General features: G+C 40.8%; 1 protein-coding gene across 8 annotated transcripts in view; it reads left to right on the top strand.

Annotated features, from left to right (window-relative positions):
* The first annotated feature begins 1 nt into the window (after position 1).
* Positions 2–19798, top strand: part of FAM210A (family with sequence similarity 210 member A) — a 35789-nt gene continuing 15992 nt past the window's right edge. For 5 of the 8 annotated variants that reach the window (XR_005022557.1, XR_005022558.1, XR_005022559.1 and 2 more), the window contains exons 1-2: positions 19–217; positions 18811–19324. Coding sequence is in view for 4 of the 8 variants with exons in the window: in XM_036874138.1 (XP_036730033.1) it covers positions 18852–19324 (473 nt within the window). In the remaining 4 variants the exon portion in view is untranslated. Of the gene's footprint in view, positions 218–238; positions 626–18810; positions 19325–19798 lie in introns of those variants that run through there. The other 3 variants (XM_036874141.1, XM_036874139.1, XM_036874140.1) reach the window with 3 other exon arrangements.

The raw sequence follows: 19798 nt of genomic DNA on the forward strand, positions 1-19798 counted from the left end.
GCCGCGCGCGCCGTGCTGAGGGTGCTGGCAAGTGCGGGTGCGAGCCAGTGGTTGGTGGGCCTGGTGTGTTGGGCGGGCGGGCCGGAGGCCGGGTCGCCTGAGCACGCGGCTTTCGGCGCCCTGACCCACGCTCGGCTGGTGGCTCTGTGGAGGGACACGGCGGGGGCTCCAAGCGGCCGCACGGCGGGGAGCGGCGGCGGCGGCCTCAGGTCCTGAGGTATCCTGGGTCGAGGCCTCTGGGGGCGGGGGCGGGCAGTCGGCGGGGCCTCCTCAAGGTGGTACGCGGCGGGGAGCGCCCCCGGGGCGGGCAGAGGTCACCCCGCCCTTCGCTGTGCGCGGGTGTCCTGCAAACCCTGTCTGTGGAGCGGTTTTCCAGCCTCCGCTCTGCCACCTTCACCATTTGCTCTGCCCTTCCTTGGACGCCGGCCGGGAGGGGCCTGGGAGCCCCCGCGCTCGGACTTGCTTTGGAAACGCGCGGCGCCCTACTTCTCCCCGGGGACCGCGGGTCGCTCCCTACCGCCGCATGCGGGAGGTCCAGCCAGACCTCTCTCGAGAGGGCCGTTCTCATCTGTCAGACTCTGAAGAAAGGGGCAGCCCACACCTGTTTAGGAGAGACGCCTCACTGGTAGTATCTGTGTTTTCTGGACTTTGGTATGGGATGGTTGGGGAGTCAACACGCTTTGTTCGTCCTTTCTCTTAAATTTCTACTGGAGAGTCGCAGGTACCTGCTTGCCACCCCAGACTAGGGTCAAGACTGTGCCTGTGGACCTAAAATTGTTGATGCTTTGTGCCTCAGCACCTCCCACTTGAAGGGTGTAAAACGTGATCAAAAATACGTTTTCCATTATTCTTTACCAAAATTGATCCGTTTAAAAGCAGCTTTGGAAATAGGTTCACTAGCCTGCATACTTGTCAGTAGACGCAGTTATATTAGCCAGTAGACTTCGCTTGGGGGAAAGCAACATTCGCAGCATGTACTTTACAATCGAGTCAAAATTCTAAATTGTGGGCACTAACCTTTCTGAGGTTGTTGACCACTTATAAACTTTGGACCAAGAATGAAGTCTATTTTTAATGAATGAGGATGAGCCATCCATTTCAGATGACTGTATTTGTATTTTTTTTATTATATGCAGTGAGCTAAGTTGAGAATTAACTTCAGTTCATTATTATTTTTTTTCGAGGTTGATTTTTTTTTTACCATAGTGATGCATGCACCTTTGATACTTACCGCCCTCATAACACAAGATTACTTGAGTATGTGTCTGTAAATACTCTTTTTGCATACAAAATAGTCAGTGATCCTTCCAAGAAAGTTTAAGCATAAAACCTAAAAATTCAACTAAACGTGTTCTTAATTATTTCTCTAAACATAAATTAGTGGCCTGCCACAGCTGACATCTGTAGAAAATCACTATGATGAAATGTCTCTTCCTCAGTGTGATTTAGTAGTACTTGTTACTTTTCACAGCGTATTGGGAAAATATGTTTTTCCACATGGCATATTTTTACTTTTCTCTTTGATGTTTATTTTTATAGTAGGTTGTTTTGCTTTCCACCTGAGTTCATTATTATTGACAACTGCTAAGGTTGTCCTAGAGATTGAATATGTTATTGCGTATCCATGCATTTAGAACTGGCTAATTACATATCCATATATGCTGGTTCCAATGCTAAAGTTTCTTAAGATAGTTGCTGTTGTAATTTTATGGAAAAGGAATCTAATTTTGACTTTTTAAGAAATTTTCTCATTAGATTAAAAGCCTCCTAACTATATGTTTATACAAACTCTACCGTGAATTGATGTTGTGCGTGAGATATATAGAGATCACATTTTGTAGTTTTTATAAAAGTTAACTAGAAGTCAAGTAAATTCAGTTGAGAATATTTCTGAACCAGGTTCGTTTTGCCCAACTCCCAGCAAGCCAAACACTGAGATGCTCAGGTTCGCAGCAAAGAGAGGGTTTATTCACAAAGCAGGCAAGTGAGGAGACAGGAGAACTAGTCCATCTATCCTAAAGCGAAGGGCTCTGGGTATTTATGGGATAAAGAATAAAGAAGTAGGGCTGTCTGAGGTGGGGGGAGTGTGGGGAAAGGTGATTGGAAAAGGGTGTAAGGCAGGTTACAGGTGAAATGGATTTAATGATTAACCACTGGTTTCAAGAATAGAGGAAGAACTCTTGAAGGTAGTAGTGATGAAGAGAGTAAATGGGCTAGATAAGAATATTTTAAAAGTTACCATTGGTGTTATTTTTCCCCACCATTGCCTGAGTAATAAATGGTTTTCTGGAAGTTGAATTAAAATAATAATAGCTGATAGTTTAGTACCTTCTGTGTGCCAAATTAAGTGCTTTATACATTTGAACTCATTTAACTCTTACATTATCCAGTGGGATAGTTGTTATGATTATTTTTGTTTTATAGGTGAGGGGTAAGTAACTTGTCCAACATTATGCAGCTGGGAAGTAGTGGCGGGCTAGGTTTTGGATCCAGGCAGCCTGACTCCAGGGACCAGACTCTATGCTAATGATGAAACAGTGCCAGTTTAAGGCCAGACTCAGAACTGGAAGTTGACTGAAACATAGTAGATTTTCAGAAAATGTTTTGATACTTCTTAACGCTTGGGTTATTATGTTCAGAGAGAAAATAGCTGGATAAGGATGTTGTCTTGCTAGCATATGAACTCTAGCAAGACAGGGATCATCATTTTGTTCAGTGGTTTAACCCAGGTGCCTTGAACAGTGCCTGGCACATAGTGGGGTGATAATGGATGAATGAATAGCCTAGAAAGGTTTTTAAAAATCCCATTTTTTTTTTGAAAGGACATACAGGATTTATTTCAGCCCATTTATAAGATTTCTTTATGTGCTGTTCTGATTATTTGGTCCATTATTCACCTAGACTGGTTTGGATTTCTCCTGGTTTGTATTGGGTTGGCCAAAAAGTTCGTTTGGGTTTTTCCATAAGATGTTACACTTTTGTCAGTGAGAGAAAATGAAGTAGTAATTTGTAAGTTTTCTGGTCAGACTAAAGGCAAGCAACAGATTCAATAGATACCATCCCTTAGAGTGAGAGCACTCAGAGGTGGGTAATTTTAAGGTGTCATTTCTGTTGTGGAGTTGAAGATCACATTTTTGAAACATAAAAATTGTTTTTAAAATGTAGATAGAATGTTATAGCTTCCTAGGAATGATAGTGTTCTTGGAGGTAGGAAAGAGAGGTGGTTGTAGAAGCTGTGTTTCTCCAAATAGTTTTGGAAGAACTGTTCATTCCTCCAGTCCACTCAGCCGAAGTGTCCCTACTGAAATTTTATTGTCTTTTTTGAACACATAAGATATTATTGTTTAAAAGGTTTTTCCTGTAGTAGAATGTAAAGATTTGCTTGAGAAATCTGTAAGTTTATATGTGTGATGATTAGTTTTATATGTCAACTAGACATGGCTATAGTACCTATTTATCTAGGTGTTACTGTGATGGTATTTTGAAAATGTGTTAACATCTGTAATCAATTGACTTTAAGGAGATTACCCTCCATAATATGGGTGGGCCTTATTCAATCAGTTGAAAGCCTAAATTTCAAACTGAGGTGCCTCAAGAAGAAAAAAATCTCAAGGCTGTGGCATCAATTCTTTTTTTTTTTTTTAATTAATTTATTTAATTTATTTTTCGCTGTGTTGGGTCTTCATTGCTGCACGTGGGCTTTCTCTAGTTGCGGCAAGCTGGGGCTACTCTTCGTTGCGTTGCGTGGCTTCTTACTGTGGTGGCTTCTCTTGTTGTGGAGCATGGGCTCTAGGCACACGGGCTTCAGTAGTTGTGGCATGCAGGCTCAGTAGTTGTGGCTCGTGGGCTCTAGAGCACAGGCTCAGTAGTTGTGGTGCACGGGCTTAGTTGTTCCGCGGCATGTGGGAACTTCCCAGACCAGGGATGGAACCCGTGTCCCCTGCACTGGCAGGCGGATTCTCAACCACTGCATGTGGCGTCAATTCTTGTGTGAGTTTCCAGGCTGCAAATCCACTCTACACATTTCAGATGTGTAGCCCTCACAATTGTGTGAGCCAGTTCCTTAAAATAAATGTATCTATTTAAATAAACAATCTAATAATAGATTTCCAATAGGGAGATATAGATATATGTATATGTTTTTTCCTGTTGGTTCTGTGTCTCTGGAGAACCTGTCTGATTCGGATTTTGGTACTGAGAGTGGTTCTAGAGGAACAGAATCTTAAGGATGAATTTTCTGGATTGGTTATGGCATTCCTGAAATTGGTTCTCTAATCTGATTAGATTTAACGGCACTCTTGACTATTTTCAGTGGTAAAGAAGGCAGGCACTGTAGCCCACGATGTGATATGACAATAGAGATATGCAAAATACCACCATTGGATACTACTACTCAGATACTTAATGAAAGACCAGGTTCTGGATGATCATGTATTTGAAGATTTAAAACATTTTTGCCAGATGATGAACAAATATAATGAGACTGACTGGTTGCTCTGTTTTCGGAGAAAGGGGGGTGGGAGGTGGAGAATGATGAGCTCAGGTCTTGAAATTCCGAGCTCAAGCTCTGTATAAATGACCAGAAAGCTTCTGTGTCTGCCCTTCTCACATAGATGCAGAGCTGAGATTGCTGAAAACCAAACTCAGTCTTATCCTGCAGAGTGGCTGGATTACAATGCAAAATGAATTCCCATTCTAACAGGGTGTCTGCTGTTAAAATGAGAGCATTGACTGGGGAAGGTTGAGATCCTCAAATTTGGAATGGAGTATTGAACCCCTAAATTTTCATTAGTCTTCTTTGGCGGTAGAAGCAGTCCTTTCACTCCTGTTTGAGGAAGTTAACCTGTAATGACCTTCCCTGAAGGCTAGACATTGCTGATTGATTCTCCTCAAGAACTACCTCTACCACACTTCTTTGCTTCTAGACCTATAACTAGATTCCCACCCTAACAAGCCCTCAAGGGTCAGCTACAAAGTGTGACCTGAGGGGGTGTGCCATACTCTTTTTTTTTTTTTTTAATTTTTTATTTATTATTTATTTATTATGTTTATTTTTGGCTGTGTTGGGTCTTCGTTTCTGTGTGAGGGCTTTCTCCAGTTGCGGCGAGTGGGGGCCACTCTTCATCGCGGTGTGCGGGCCTCTCACTATCGCAGCCTCTCTTGTTGCGGAGCAGAGGCTCCAGACGCTCAGGCTCAGTAGTTGTGGCTCACGGGCCCAGTTGCTCCGCGGCATGTGGGATCTTCCCAGACCAGGACTCGAACCCGTGTCCCCTGCATTGGCAGGCAGATTCTCAACCACTGCGCCACCAGGGAAGCCCCATACTCTTAAAAAATGGCAAGAATGTTTATTTGTTTATACACATGGAAATCTGGGGGATATGTTTACGAATGGATATTAAGGATGTGGGATAATGGTGGAAGGAACATAAAGTTGGGCCGGGCTAAATTTATTGATATAGGCCCACTAAGCAGAGATTCTTGATTCACTTTTATAGCTTGAGAGGTTAGAAAGGGCTCTCAACAGTTTGATTGGTTGGCTGAAGCACGGACCAAAAGGTGACCCACGCTAAATGAAATTGAAATGCCAGACTTGCCTTGGTACACTAAAGAGGAAGGGGTCCAAAGGCTTAGGGAGATTGGAATGGGAGAGTGGATTTAACACGTAACACCAGCTCACCCACTCTGGGGGAGTCCAGAAGAGATACTTTTCACCATGACTGGGAGAATTAAACTTGTGAGGGGAGCCCCAGCATCCATGAAGAGCTCTATGATTGCTCTTCTCTGTGGGTCAGAAATTACAGTGACTTTGCTGCCACTAAACTGGGGATCCTTAAATGCAGTGAAGGTAATTGGAAATTGGACAGATACTATAGAGAGACATATTTTCTTAATCGCATGTGTATATGCTGAAGGAAAGAAGCCAGAGGAGAGGGCAGTTGGAGTACAGGAAAAAGAATAGCAGTAGAAAAATACAAGGAAAACTTGGTTGAGCAGAATTCTTGGAAAACACAGGAAGAGTTTAGATCTAGAACACAGATGGAGGAATGGGCTTTGAATGGAGGGATAGTTCATTTTCTGAGGAGGCAGTTAACTGACCCTGAGATGGGTGTGGATGCAGGTAACTGGAAGGGAGGAGGCTGAAGTTGAGAAAATTCATCCCCTAATAATTTTGGTTCATTTTTAAGGGGAAGTGGGGGATAGGTTTATCTAATTATTCATTTAACAAATATTAAGTGCCTCCTATGTGCCAGCCAACCTTTGTTGTCGGCACCTGAGATGCAGCAGTGAACAAAACGGGAAAAAAAATTCTGTCCTTGTCCTTAAATGGACTTAAATGATAATAATGAGTAAATAATAATTACCCTTAAACAGTAATAAATAAGTGAATCATGTAGGGTGTTAGACAATAAGTGCTATGGAAAAAGAAACAAATAGAGCAAGATAAGGAATATTGGGATGACAGGGCTGGAAGAGAAAGGATTGGGAGCAGTGACCCCATGGAGCGGGTACCATTTGAACAAAGACTTGTAGGAAGTGAAGGAGTTAGTCATGCAGATATCTGGAGAAAGACTCTTCCAAGCAGAGGGAACAGTTAATGCAGAGTTCTTAAAGCAGGGGCCTTTTTAGCATGTTGGAAGAGCTGCAGGGGGGCTAGTGTGGCTGGAGCAGAGTGAGCAAGGCACAGACTGAGAGTAGGTGATGTATTCAGAGAGGGAAAGGTAGAAGGTTGTGTAAGGCAGGGGTCCCCAACTCCCTGGCCTCGGACCATTACCGGTCCACGGCCTTTTAGGAACTGGGCCACACAGCAGGAGGTGAGCGGCGGCACAAAGCTTCATCTGCTGCTCCCCATCGCTTGCATTACCACCTGCACCTATCCCCACCCCCGACGCCCCGCCCCCAGCCCGTGGAAAAATTGTCTTCCACGAAACTGGCCCCTGGTGCCAAAAGGGTTGGGGACTGCTGGTGTAAGGCATTGTAGGCAATTGTAAGGACTTACCCTGGGAGAAATTGGAGAGCTTTAAACAGAGGAGAGACATGATCTGATGTATACTTTATATTCTACCATCCGAAAGTGAAGTATAAGAGGCTTGAAGAGTTTGGGAAAAGTGAGGAATGGTGGAGGAAGCTCATCTGATCAGAAACCATCATCGGTTGTCACAGCATTCAGAGCCTTTCTGAGACAGAATGATGTACCATCAATGTATGCTGGTACTAATTTAATCAGTTATGTGGCTTTTGTTAGTGCTCAGCTATGGTTGTGGGATGTAGTTGTGGGAAAAACAGATGGTTGGACTGGCTCTGGATTAGATTTTGTGGTCTGGTGTTGCAGGACAAAGTAGTAATTCAAGTAATGCACTGTAGAATCCAGGCTGGATAAAGACTTCAGAGTGAAACCAGGAGGAGCTGTTGGATTTGAAGGAAAAGGGGGGTAGAGTGGGACAAGGTCCTGGAATTAGAGTCCAGAGAGAGTAGAGGAGTGGAAGCTGGAAGAAGAAGAGGCTGAAGAGAGTGGGATAGTATAGTTTGAGGACTTCAGTTGTGGGTCAGTAACAGATTATTTCAGTGACAAAGGTATGACCAGTGGAGTGTATTGCTAGAGAGGCTGGGATTTTGCATGGGTCAAACAAATGGAATAATGGCAGAAGTTTAGATGAAGGAAGACTGTGAGCTTGGTTTGACCAGGTCAGTAGATGAGGCGACGAAGAAAGAAAACTAGAATTAATTATTGACCCAGCATATTAAGTGCTAGATACTATACTTTATCTCATTTAATCATATAAATACAATATGATAAAAGTGTATTTAACTCCATTTTAGGAATGAGGAAAAGAGCTAAGTAAAGTAATGCCAGAAAGGGTTGGAACTAGTCTTTCTGACTGTAAAGCCTGCATTCTTCCCATAGCAATGGGATAACACCTGCCACAGCCCAAAAGGAAGTGGGTGGAAGTCTGGAACCACGTGGATTCTGGACCAGTGTTACCATAACAAATCACCCTGACTTGCCTTGTTGAACTTAGAGCCTCTGAAAAGAGATAAAAAAGAGAAACATTTTGTGTAAATTAATATATTTGTGTAGTAATTTTGGAAATTTTGATTTTCTTTACAAGTTGGGGAAATCAATGATTCATTAATGAAATTCCTTGGGAATTCACTAGGGGGCATAATTTAACCTTTTCTGAAGATTAGGAATTTAACAATGGCTTCGTCATTGCCACAGCTTTAGTGGCTCAATTTTGGTAATAGAAAGCTTAAAAGCAGAGTAGATTGAAGAAGATGGATTATATAATAGAAATTAAGCTGAAGCCATCCAGTGCCTTAGGGAGCAGGAAAGTAACAGCCCAGAAAGTGCTGCAAATAAATTTGCATACTGTTACTTTTTCTAAACAGCAAACTAAATTTGATTTGAAACAGCAGTCAAGGTGTGATTAAGAGAGAGGTCAAAATGAATAAATTAGAATATTAATCTGTTGGAAGGAGAAAATTTGAATTTCCTCCTGTTTGGTGGTAATTGAGGACTTTGTATAAGTAGAGGCAATTCTTTCCTTCATTTATCCTTTTTATTATGTTTCAACCTGATGAGTTCTACATTTATCCTGTCCTCATACCTGTACTTCAAGTTAAGGTTATACTATGTATCAGTTGTATTGGGTAAGGCCACAGTGTACTGTCTTTAAAGAAATTAATGAATGGACTGTTTTAGCGAAGTTTAGGTTTATAGAAACATGGTGCAGAGATAGTACAGAGAATCCCGTCTTATCCGCCCCACCCACCCACACAGTGTTTCCCCTATTATTGACATCTTGTATTAGTGTGGTACGTTTATTAGAATTGATGAACAACATCAATACATTATTAACTAAAGTTCATAGTTCACATTAGGGCTCACTCTTTGTGTTGTATATTTATTTTTGTGGGTTTTAGCAATTGCATAATGACATTTATCCACCATTACAGTATCATACAGAATGTTTCACTGCCCTAGAAATGCCCTGTGCTCCTTCTGTTCATCCCTTCCCTCCCCCACCCTGGAAGCCACTGATCTTTTTACCATCTCTATAGTTTCACCTCTTCCAGAATGTCACACCTCTTCCATAATGTTGGAATCGTACAGTATATCAGTTTGTTTATCCACTCATCTATTCAAGGACTTCTTGGTTATGTCCAGTTTTTGGCAATTATGAATTAAGCTTCTGTAAACATTTGTGTTCAGGTTTTTGTGTGGACGTAAATTTTCAGCTCATTTTGGTTAAGTACCTAGGAGTGCTACTGCTGACTCGTTGTAAGCCTATGTTTAGCTTATACAAAACTGCCAAACTGTCTTCCAAAGTGACTGTACCATTTTGCATTCCCACCAGCAGTGAATGACAGTTGCTGTTGTTCCACAACCTCCGCAGCATTTGGTGTTGTCAGTGTTTTGGATATTAGTCATTCTAATAGATGTGTAGTGGTACCTTGTTTTAATTTGCAATTCTCTAGAGACATAATGCTGATGAGCATGAACATCTTTTTTTTCAATTGAGATATAATTGACATGTAACATTGTGTTAGTTTCAGGTGTATAACATGATTCAGATATTTGTATATATTGCAAAATGATCACCACAGTCTAGTTAATATCCATCATCTCACATAGTTACAGAATTTTTTTCTTGTGATAAGAACTTTTAAGATCTACTTTCCTAGTAACTTTCAAATATACAGTGCAATATTAATTATAGTCACCATGCTGTGCGTTGCATCCTCATGACTACTTATGTATTTTATAACTGGAAGTTTGTACCTTTTGAACACCTTCATCCATTTCACCATGCCTTCTTCCCTCACCCCCCTGCCCTCCCCAGCAACCACCACTCCATTCTCTGTATGTACAAATTTGAGTTTGGGTTTTTGTTGTTGTTGTTTTTAAGATTCCACATATAAGTGAGATCATACAATATTTTTCTTTTCCTTTCTGACTTACTTTGTTTAACATAAAGCCCTCAAGGTTTATCCATGTTGTTGCAAATGGGAAGATTTCCTTCTTTTTTTTTTAAATTGAGGTATAGTTGATGTAGTGTGTAAGTTTTAGGTGTACAACATAGTGATTCACAATTTTTAAGGTTACATTCCGTTTATAGTTGTTATAAAATATTTGCTTTATTCCCTGTGTTGTACAGGATATCCTTGTAGTTTATTTATTTTATCCATTGTAGTTTGTACCTCTTAATCCTCTACCCCTGTCTTTCCCCTCCTCCCTTCCCTCTCCCAACTAGTAACCACTAGTTTGTTCTCTGTGAGTCTGTTTCTTTTTTGTCATATTCACTAGTTCTTTTTAGATTCCACATATAAGTGATACCATACAGTATTTGTCTTTCTATGACTTATTTCACTTAACCTGATATCCTGCAAGTCCATCCATGTTGTTGCATATGACAAAATTTTGTTTTTTTTATGGCTGAGTAGTATTCCATTTATATATACCACATCTTCTTTATCCACTCATCTGTTGATAGACATTTAGGTTGCTTCCATATCTTAGCAATTGTAAATAATGCTGCAGTGAATGTTGGGGTGCATGTATCTTTTTGAATTTTTTCAATATTTTTCATGTTTCATGTTTTCATTTTTTTCAGATATATACTTAGGAGTGGAATTGCTGGGTCATATGGTAGTTCAATTTTAGTTTTTTTGAGAAACCTCCCATACTGTTTTCCACATTGGCTGCACCAATTTACATTCCCACCAGCAGCGTACAAGAGTTCCCTTTTCTCCATATCCTCGCCAACCTTTGTGCATTTATCTGAAGATTAACAGTGTTGAGCATCTTTTCATGTGCCTGTTGGCCATCTGTATGTCTTCTTTGGAAAAATGTCTATTCAGGTCTTGTGCCCATTTTGTAATTGGGTTGTGGTAGTTTTTGTTGTTGTTTGATATTGAGTCTTATGAGCTATTTATATATTTTGGATATAACGCCTTATCGGTCACATCATTTGCAAATATTTTCTCCCATTCAGGAGGTTGTCTTGTTCATTTTACCTATGGTTTCCTTTGCTGTGCAAAAGCTTTAAGTTTAATTAGATCCCATTTGTTTATTTTGCTTTTATTTCCTGTGCTTTAGGAGATGGAGCCAAAAAAATAATGCTGCAATTTATGTCAAAGAGTGTTCTGCCTGTGTTTTCCTCTAAGAGGTTTATAATGTCTGGTTTTACATTTGGGTATTTAATCCATTTTGAGTTTATTTTTGTATATGGTGTTAGAGAATGTTCTAGTTCTTTTACATGTAGCTGTCCAGTTTTCCAGCACCACTTATTAAAGAGACTGTCTTTTCTCCATTGTATATTCTTGCCTTCTTTGTTGTAGAATAATTGACCATAAGTGTAGGGGTTTATTTCTGGGCTCTCTGTTCTGTTCCACTGATCTATGTGTCTCTTTTTGTGCCAGTACCATACTGATTGATTATTGTAGTCTGAAGTCAGGGACTGATTCCTCCAGCTCTGTTCTTTCTCAAGATTGTTTTGGGTATTTGGGGTCTTCTGTGTTTCCATACAAATATTGAAATTATTTTTTCTATTTCTGTGAAAAATGCCCTTGGTATTTTGATAGAGATTGCATTGAATCTGAAGATCGCCTTGGGTAGTATGGTCATTTTAACAATATTTTTCCAATCTATGAACGTGGTATATCTTTCCATTTGTTTGTGTCATCTGCAGTTTATTTCATCAGTGTTCAAGTACAGGTCTTTTACCTCCTTAGATATGTTCTCAGCCCCTTTCTCTCTCTCTTCTCCTTCTGGGATCCCTATAATGTGAATATTAGTCCACTTGATGTTGTCCCAGAGGTCTCTTAAACTGTCCTCATTTCTTTTCATTGTTTTTTCTATTTCCTGTTCAGAACAGTGATTTCCAGTACTCTGTCTTCCAGCTCGTTGATCTATGCCTCTGTATCACTAAGTATACTGTTGATTCCTTCTAGCGTATTTTTCATTTCAGTTATCGTATTCTTCATTTGTTTGGTTGTTCTTTATATTTTCTAATTCTTTTTTAAAGCTTCTAACTTATCTCTCTGTGCATCCATTCTTCTCCTGAGTTATTTGATCATCTTTGTGATAACTGCCCTGAACTCTTTGTCAAGTAGATAACCTGGCTCCACTTTTAGGTCTTCTTCTGGGGTTTTATCTTGTTCCTTCATTTGGAATGTGTTCCTCTCTTGCCTCATTTTTCCTAAGTTGCTGTTTTTGTTGTAACGTAACTGATAAGTTAGTTACATTTCCTGACCTTGGAGAAGTGGCCTTTTGTAGGAGACATCCTTTGTGTCCCAGCAGTGCACTTCCCTTTCATCACCCTAACCTTCTAGGGCTTCCCCCTATGAGGGCTGCATGGGTCCTCCTGTTGTAGTGGGCTGACTATGTGGGCAGTCTGGTAGGCTTGGTTGGCCCCTGGTCTGGTTGGTTGCCAGGCCCTGCCTTGTGTGGAGGCTGCTGGCTGCTGGTTGGCAGGGCCAGGTCACAAGGTGGCTGACTGCAGAACCCAGGGGGCCCCGGGGCTAGGGCTGGCTCACTGATGAGCGGAGTCAGGGTCCAGGAGACTCTGGGGCTGCTGCTCACCCACTAGTGGGTGAAGGTAGGTCCTGGAGTTAGTGCCAGCCTATTGGCAGACAGAGCCAGGTCCTGGAGTCTGGTTGCAGGGCCCAGGGGTCTCAGAGCTAGTGTCAGATAGCTGGTGGATGGGGCCGGTTCCTGACACAGTTGGGTATGGGGTTTGGGGTGTCGCGAAGCTTGTGTTGTCCTGCTAGTGGGCAGGCCCCAAGAAAATTCCAATATCTGATAAATTTTCCTTGGAGTTTCTTATCTAGCCTGTGGAGCTCAGGAGCTTCAGTAGGAATAAGTGCCTATGTTGTGACTGATGGGGAACTGGCAATTAGGCAAAGTAGGACCAACATTCGCAGAGATTTTGTTTTCACTGTTAGGGCTTCTGTGGCTGTGCCCTGTGAGCTGGAGGAGGTGGGAGCAAACCAGAGGCTCCATTCCTCTCACTCCTGCTTTAATCTGAGCAACTTTGCTTCTATTTATTTCCTTTGTTGGACTTCCAAATAAGAATTTGTTTGACAAAAGAGTTACTTTGAATTCACATAATAGGGAACCAAGTTTTGCTATTGAAATTTGTTGCTTCAACTCCAACTTTTTAGTCATTGTTTTTTTATTTCTTATGTAAGAACAGGGTATAAATTAGTTAATTTTTGCCGCTATTGTATTTCTAGTGCTGCTTGAATGTTTTAGGCTTCCAGGTGTGAGGAACAGAAACATGCTCATATAACCTTGAGCAGCATGGGTATGGTAAGGATATAGAGGGAGGAAAGGAGTCTCATAAACTAACTCATTTGGCCTCATGGAACTGGAATTTCAGGATATAGTGGCCCTAGAATCCCAACAGCACTCTAATATTTGTGCTTTCTTACTGGCACTTGTTTCCAGTCCATCTACCCTCCCCTTCATTCCTTTAACTCAGCTCCCCTCTCCCTCTCCCCATCCCTATCCCTCTCCCTCTCCCTCATGGTTCCCACTGCTTCCTTAATGCCCTTCCTCTTTTTTAAAAAAAATTATTTATTATTTATTTATTTTTGTCTGTGTTGGGTCTTTGTTGCTGCATGCGGGCTCTCTCTAGTTGCGGCAAGTGGGGACTACTCTTTGTTGTGGTGCGTGGGCTTCTCATTGTGGTGGCTTCTCTTGTTGCAGAGCACGGGCTCTAGGTGCGCGGGCTTCAGTAGTTATGGCACGCAGGCTCAGTAGTTGTGGCTCGCAGGCTCTAGAGCGCAGGCTCAGTAGTTGTGGTGCACGGGCTTAGTTGCTCCGCGGCACGTGGGATCTTCCTGGACCAGGGCTCGAACCCGTGTCCCCTGCATTGGCAGGCGGGTTCTTAACCACTGCGCCACCAGGGAACCCCCTATGCCTTTACTCTTGACCACTGTGTCTTCACTTTACTTTGCTCTGCCTCAGGACTACGTGAGAGGCTCCTGACTTTCAGACGTGTGTTACTGCTTCCTCATGCCTGGTCCTGAGCCCTATCTCTGAAAGGTTAGGTATTAGGGAATTGATTAGTTACAGTTTCATATAAATTTTAAATTTTGGGCCAGACCCATCCTAAGCAACTGTTTATCCTATAGAATCTCCTTTTGGCTCAAGCGCTGATCCTCAGGTTTTACCACTGCAAATAAGGGCAATAGGCTATCTTGCTTACTTATAATAATAACTTGTAACATTTCCTGAGCACTTGCTGCATGCTAGGTATTTTCTAAACCTTTTACATGTATTCATTCATTTTATCCTTACAACAACCCTATGAAGTAAGTTCTATTATTAACTCCATTTTACAAATTGGAAACCAAGGCATAGAGAGGCTAATAAACTTGTCCAAAGGTTACATAGTTTATAAATAAGGTTTTCAGAATTTGAACCCAGGCAGTCTGACCTCTCAGATTCCAAGCTTTCCATTTTAAGTTAGACGCTATAGCCTGCTCACTAAAATTAAGTAGGTCATTAAAAGAACCAAGCTTTACTTAGAAATTATTCTAAGCAATTCGGAACAGTGCCCTCATCTCTAGACATGAAAGTTTCATGCTGCTGGAGCAAGAAAATAACGTGTCACCGTTCTGTAGGAAATAAGCTAAGTCTCATGATTTAAATATTTATTACTGGAATTACTGTATTTCACTGGAAGAAATTCAAGATTAAGTTCTCCAGATTCTGCATGTGTATCAGAAATATTTTAGGGTCCTGTTAGTTCACAACTTCTTCAGGCCCACCTGTCCAGATATAGCTGACTTGATCTGGGTAGGGCTTATGAGGAATGGCACCTCCATTATTGGCCAGTAACCAGAAACTTTTATCTTTAATGGAAAATATGAGCAGACTAGTAAAATCAAGAAATGGAAGCTGCCAATGAGCTGAGGCCATTATACATAGGTGCTAGCTGTGAGACAAGAAAATTTCTACTTTGTCATTTTATGTTCCTGAAGCCTGTTCACTCCAGAATATTGAATATACTACTCAGTCTCTGCCTGCCCTCTACTTTTATTTGCACTTATCTGAAGTAGGTTTGTTCCTTGAAATCGTATGAGTCTTAATGTGTATGTCACCAGTATTGTGATTGGATACCTTTGGGAGTCTAGCCATCACCCACCCATTGCCAGTTAAATTTAAATTGATTTAATTTTAGTTTTTAATGTAAAACTTGACTCATTTTTTGGGCCCTATGTTTCCTTAGGGAGCTTTGACCATGTGTCTTATATGTCTTGGTTTGCTGAAAATTGGCACTGTCTCTTCTTTCTAGAAGTGGCCATGTTAGCTTAGTGACCCAGTATGGGCCTGGGATTAAACTAGGTTTGAATCCCAGTTCCTCCACTCAGCAGTTGAGTGACATTGGGCAAGCTGTTTCCTCTCTCTGGTTCAGTGTCCTCAAATGTAAAGTGATGACAATAGTCCCTCCTTCATAGGGTTGTTACAAGAATAAAACGAGTTAATACATGTAAAATGTTTGTAAAGCACCAACCACATAGTAAGGGCTCAAAATCAAAAACATCTTACCATTATGATGATGATGATGGTGATGATGGATGATATTTTTGCTGCCATGCTGCATCTGGCACTGAAGCCATTTGATGGGCTTAGAGAAATGGTTCTTAAGTTCATATTGTCGGGTGTGACTTGACTGCAGGACATTCTGATTAGGTCTAAGAGAGTCCAGGAATCTATTTTCAAACCACCTCCACTCCCCCCACAACATCCCTAGCTCCCCATGATTCGGATCAAAAGATAACATACTGTGATTCCATTTATATGAGGTGTCCAGAATAGACAAGTGTAGAGACAGAAAGTACACTAGTGGTTGCCTGGGACTGGGAGGGTGAGGGAATGGGCAGTGACTGCAATAGATGTGGAGTTTCTTTTGGGGGTGATGAAAATGTTCTAAATTTAGATTGTGGCGATGTTTGCACAACTGTGAATATACTAAAGATCAGTGAATTTTACACCTTGAATAAGTGACTTGTATAATATGTGAATTATATCAATAAAGATGTTTTTAAAAATGGGAGGGGGATAGTTGAAACCGGGGGAAAGGATGCAAACTGGAAGCTTGGAAAGAGGCTTTTTAAAAAATCCTTTTTCTTTTTATTCACTAACACAAACACATAATAATCCAGTTATCTGAAAGTTAGACTTCTGGGAACTTCACCTCCTGGGAAACTGCCCTGTAAAGGAAATAAGTTTAAAAGAGAAAAAGAAAGCCTTTTGAGTTCAGAGAACACCTGTACTAACGCCAGGGACAGGAATCATTCAAAGGTAACGAATGGTGCTGGAGAAAAGCCTCAAAATAAATTCAACTAAAATAGAGACCAAAAAATTCATAGTAAAAGTTTCTAAATGAATTTTTATATTTGACAGATTTTAGGTTATAATTCCAACTGAGCTAATTCTTAGAATAAATAACCAGTTGATGTTTTTTCCCCTTGGTGTAGGCATGGCATGGATTTATAGATAAAATAGATAGAGGTGGTAGGAGAGCACAATAAGATATCTTTTACTTACTGTCTGACTCACAACAAAAAAATAAGTCAGTTTTGTAAAAATAATTACGGAGTTAATCATTTCTCTGAATGGCCTTTCTTAGTCATTTAGTGTTTAAATCATTCTTTATTTGAAGCACATGTCATTACCCTGTAGCTTTTCTCTTTGGTTATTAACTGGTCTGAGTCTTCTGTCACTTTTCACTGGCTTTGCTTTGATGCAGCCATCTCCATTATCACCTTTAAAGGCTTCCTGGGAGCCTGTTTGTTTTGCAAGATTTGCAGTTTCATTTCACAGCTCATTTGCCTTGTGTTGTTGGATCATCTGTGAGAGCCTGATAGAAGCTAAATTAATTATTAATTAGGAAGGGATGAGTCTGGGATTAATTTTATAAGGAGACAGTTTGTTAGTAGTTGTTTTTAAATGACAGCTTTGTATCCCAGGTAACAAACATTCATGTAAAATGGTGTATCTGTATTTGTTGGAGTGCTAATTTACTGAGGTGCTAACTCAAAACTTGTGATTCTTGGGCTTCCCTGGTGGCGCAGTGGTTGAGAATCTGCCTGCTAATGCAGGGGACACGGGTTCGCGCCCTGGTCTGGGAAGATCCCACATGCCACGGAGCAACTAGGCCCGTGAGCCACAACTACTGAGCCTGCGCGTCTGGAGCCTGTGCTCCGCAACAAAAAGAGGCTGCAATAGTGAGAGGCCCGCGCACCGCGATGAAGAGTAGCCCCCGCTTGCCGCAACTACAGGAAGCCCTAGCACAGAAACGAAGACCCAACATAGTAATCAATCAATCAATAAATAAATCTTTAAAAAAAAAACAAAAAAACAAAAAAACTTGTGATTCTTATTAAGTACACAGTTTATAAAAAATAAGATCATCTATTCTCAATGTATTAGAATTGGAGAGGTAGCTGGCGCAAGGTGCCGGTGAAGATTAGGGGTTAGGGGGCACTGCCTGATGTTGAGGGAAGCGAACTGATTTGCTATATAATAATGCATACAATAATTCTATTTTACCAGTGGGGAAACTTTGTGTCTAGAGAGACTAAGTAATTTGCTCAAAATAATACCACTATTAACTCAGTTGGGCCCACCTTATTTCAAAGTCCATGTTTTTTTAAAATTATACTATCCTGTCTTTTTAACAAAGTTTTAGCTATCTGGAAAAGTCTGTTCTCACCAGTTAATAACATATGTAATTTACAATTTTATATAATTTAGTCTAAAGGCATTATAGAATAAATGATATTGATGTCAACTATTCATCAGACCCTAATATTTTAATAACTAACACTTATATGATGCTTGTTAGTTTACAAAAGCACTTTTTCATCATAAATTTCATATAATTCCTGTAAAAACCTATGAAGTAATCCGTGTTTTACTAGTGGATTTAGGCTTCAAATCTAAAAGACAGTTGCACAGAATTATGACCCCAAAACATTAGGGCCCAGCTCTTTAGCTTCCAGATCTGATTTTTCTGTTATACTACACTGCTTCTTTGTAGAATGACAGAAGCTCTACAAATATCCCTTTTGTAGCAATAAAATAGGCCCAAAATCTTACCGTCCATGATGTCTGTTGGACTGGTTTACTATATCATATTTAAATGATGTGTGTGTGTGTGTTTTTTTAATGTACAGCATGGTGACTATAGTTACCAATACCGCATTGTATTTTTTTTTTTTAAACTTTGGGTTTGTTTATTTACTTCTTTCTTTCTTTCTTTCTTTCCTTCCTTCCTTCCTTCCTTCCTTCCTTCCTTCCTTCCTTCCTTCCTTCCTTCCTTCCTTCCTTCCTTCCTTCCTTTTCTTTCTTGCTGTGTTGGGTCTTCGTTTCTGTGCGAGGGCTTTCTCTAGTTGCGGCAAGCGGGGGCCACTCTTCATCGCGGTGCGCGGGCCTCTCACTGTCGCAGCCTGTCTTGTTGCGGAGCACAGGCTCCAGACGCGCGGGCTCAGTAATTATGGCTCACGGGCCTAGTTGCTCCGCGGCATGTGGGATCTTCCCAGACCAGGGCTCGAACCCGTGTCCCCTGCATTGGCAGGCAGATTCTCAACTACTGCGCCACCAGGAAAGCCCTAAATGATGTGTTTTAATGAAATTCTAAAATTGTGGTATGGTAGAACTGTATACCTTAACATTAATTTCTGTGGATTTGGTAACAATGTCTGTCCTTTTACTTCCTAATAGTTAATGATATATGTTTAAGTAGATTGGTTTATAATGGAAATCTATGTATAATCTAATTTTTTTTAATCTAGTCTCTATAGAAGCTGAAATCCATCAATCTCCGTTCTTCAAAATGCAATGGAATGTACCAAAGACTGTATTCCGACTGGCACATAGGACATGCGTGGAACCAGATAAAGCTGGTCATTTGGGACACTGTCAAAACATGAAGGGACCATTACTTTTGTATACCTCGGAATCCAGCGTGGTTTGGGTACAGGGCCCTCAGAAACGATGGCTGCACTTACGTGCTGCCCAGTGTTTTGCAAAGGAAAGGAAGCCATTCGTTGCTCACCCACCCCAACCAGGGGTCCTTCATAAACAGTGGGAGCAGGATATCTTATCCAAGAGGGTTCTGTCATCCAGTGCTGCATCCCCAGGAACTCCCTCTGAAAAAAAGGAAGAACCTGATCCTTTACAAGACAGATCAATTAGTCTTTATCAACGGTTTAAGAAAACATTTAGACAATATGGAAAAGTTTTGATTCCAGTGCATCTAATAACTTCTGGTGTTTGGTTTGGAACGTTTTATTATGCAGCCATGAAGTAAGTTTTTGCTTGATTGAGCGCCTTTCCCTGTTTTATCAGAATGTTAATTGTACTAATGAAAGCCTTTAAGTAGTTTAAGTGCTTTAATGTCTTCAATTGATAGAGGATGACTATTTTTCATAGCAATTTTCCACATTTTAATAACAATAGCTAACATTTGCTTACTGTGTGCAGCAGGTATTATGCTAAATTTTTTATAACTGTATCATCTCATTTAGTTCTCACAGCAACCTATGAAGCAGGTAGTGCAGTTATTCCCAGTTTATTAATGAGAAAACAGATTAAGCAAGAATAAGTCAAAATAACTTAGTTTTTCCCAAAATAACTCAGAGTCTGATTTCAAACCTTAATCACTATGCTTGTGTCCCATCAACATATAGGATAGCACAGGAATAAAATTATAGATTCCAGAGATTTGGCAGCACCATGAGTTAGTTCTGTACTTATATGTTTCTTACAGTGTTTATCAAC

Source organism: Balaenoptera musculus, chromosome 14, assembly GCF_009873245.2.
Source record: "Balaenoptera musculus isolate JJ_BM4_2016_0621 chromosome 14, mBalMus1.pri.v3, whole genome shotgun sequence".
Lineage (NCBI taxonomy): Eukaryota > Metazoa > Chordata > Mammalia > Artiodactyla > Balaenopteridae > Balaenoptera > Balaenoptera musculus.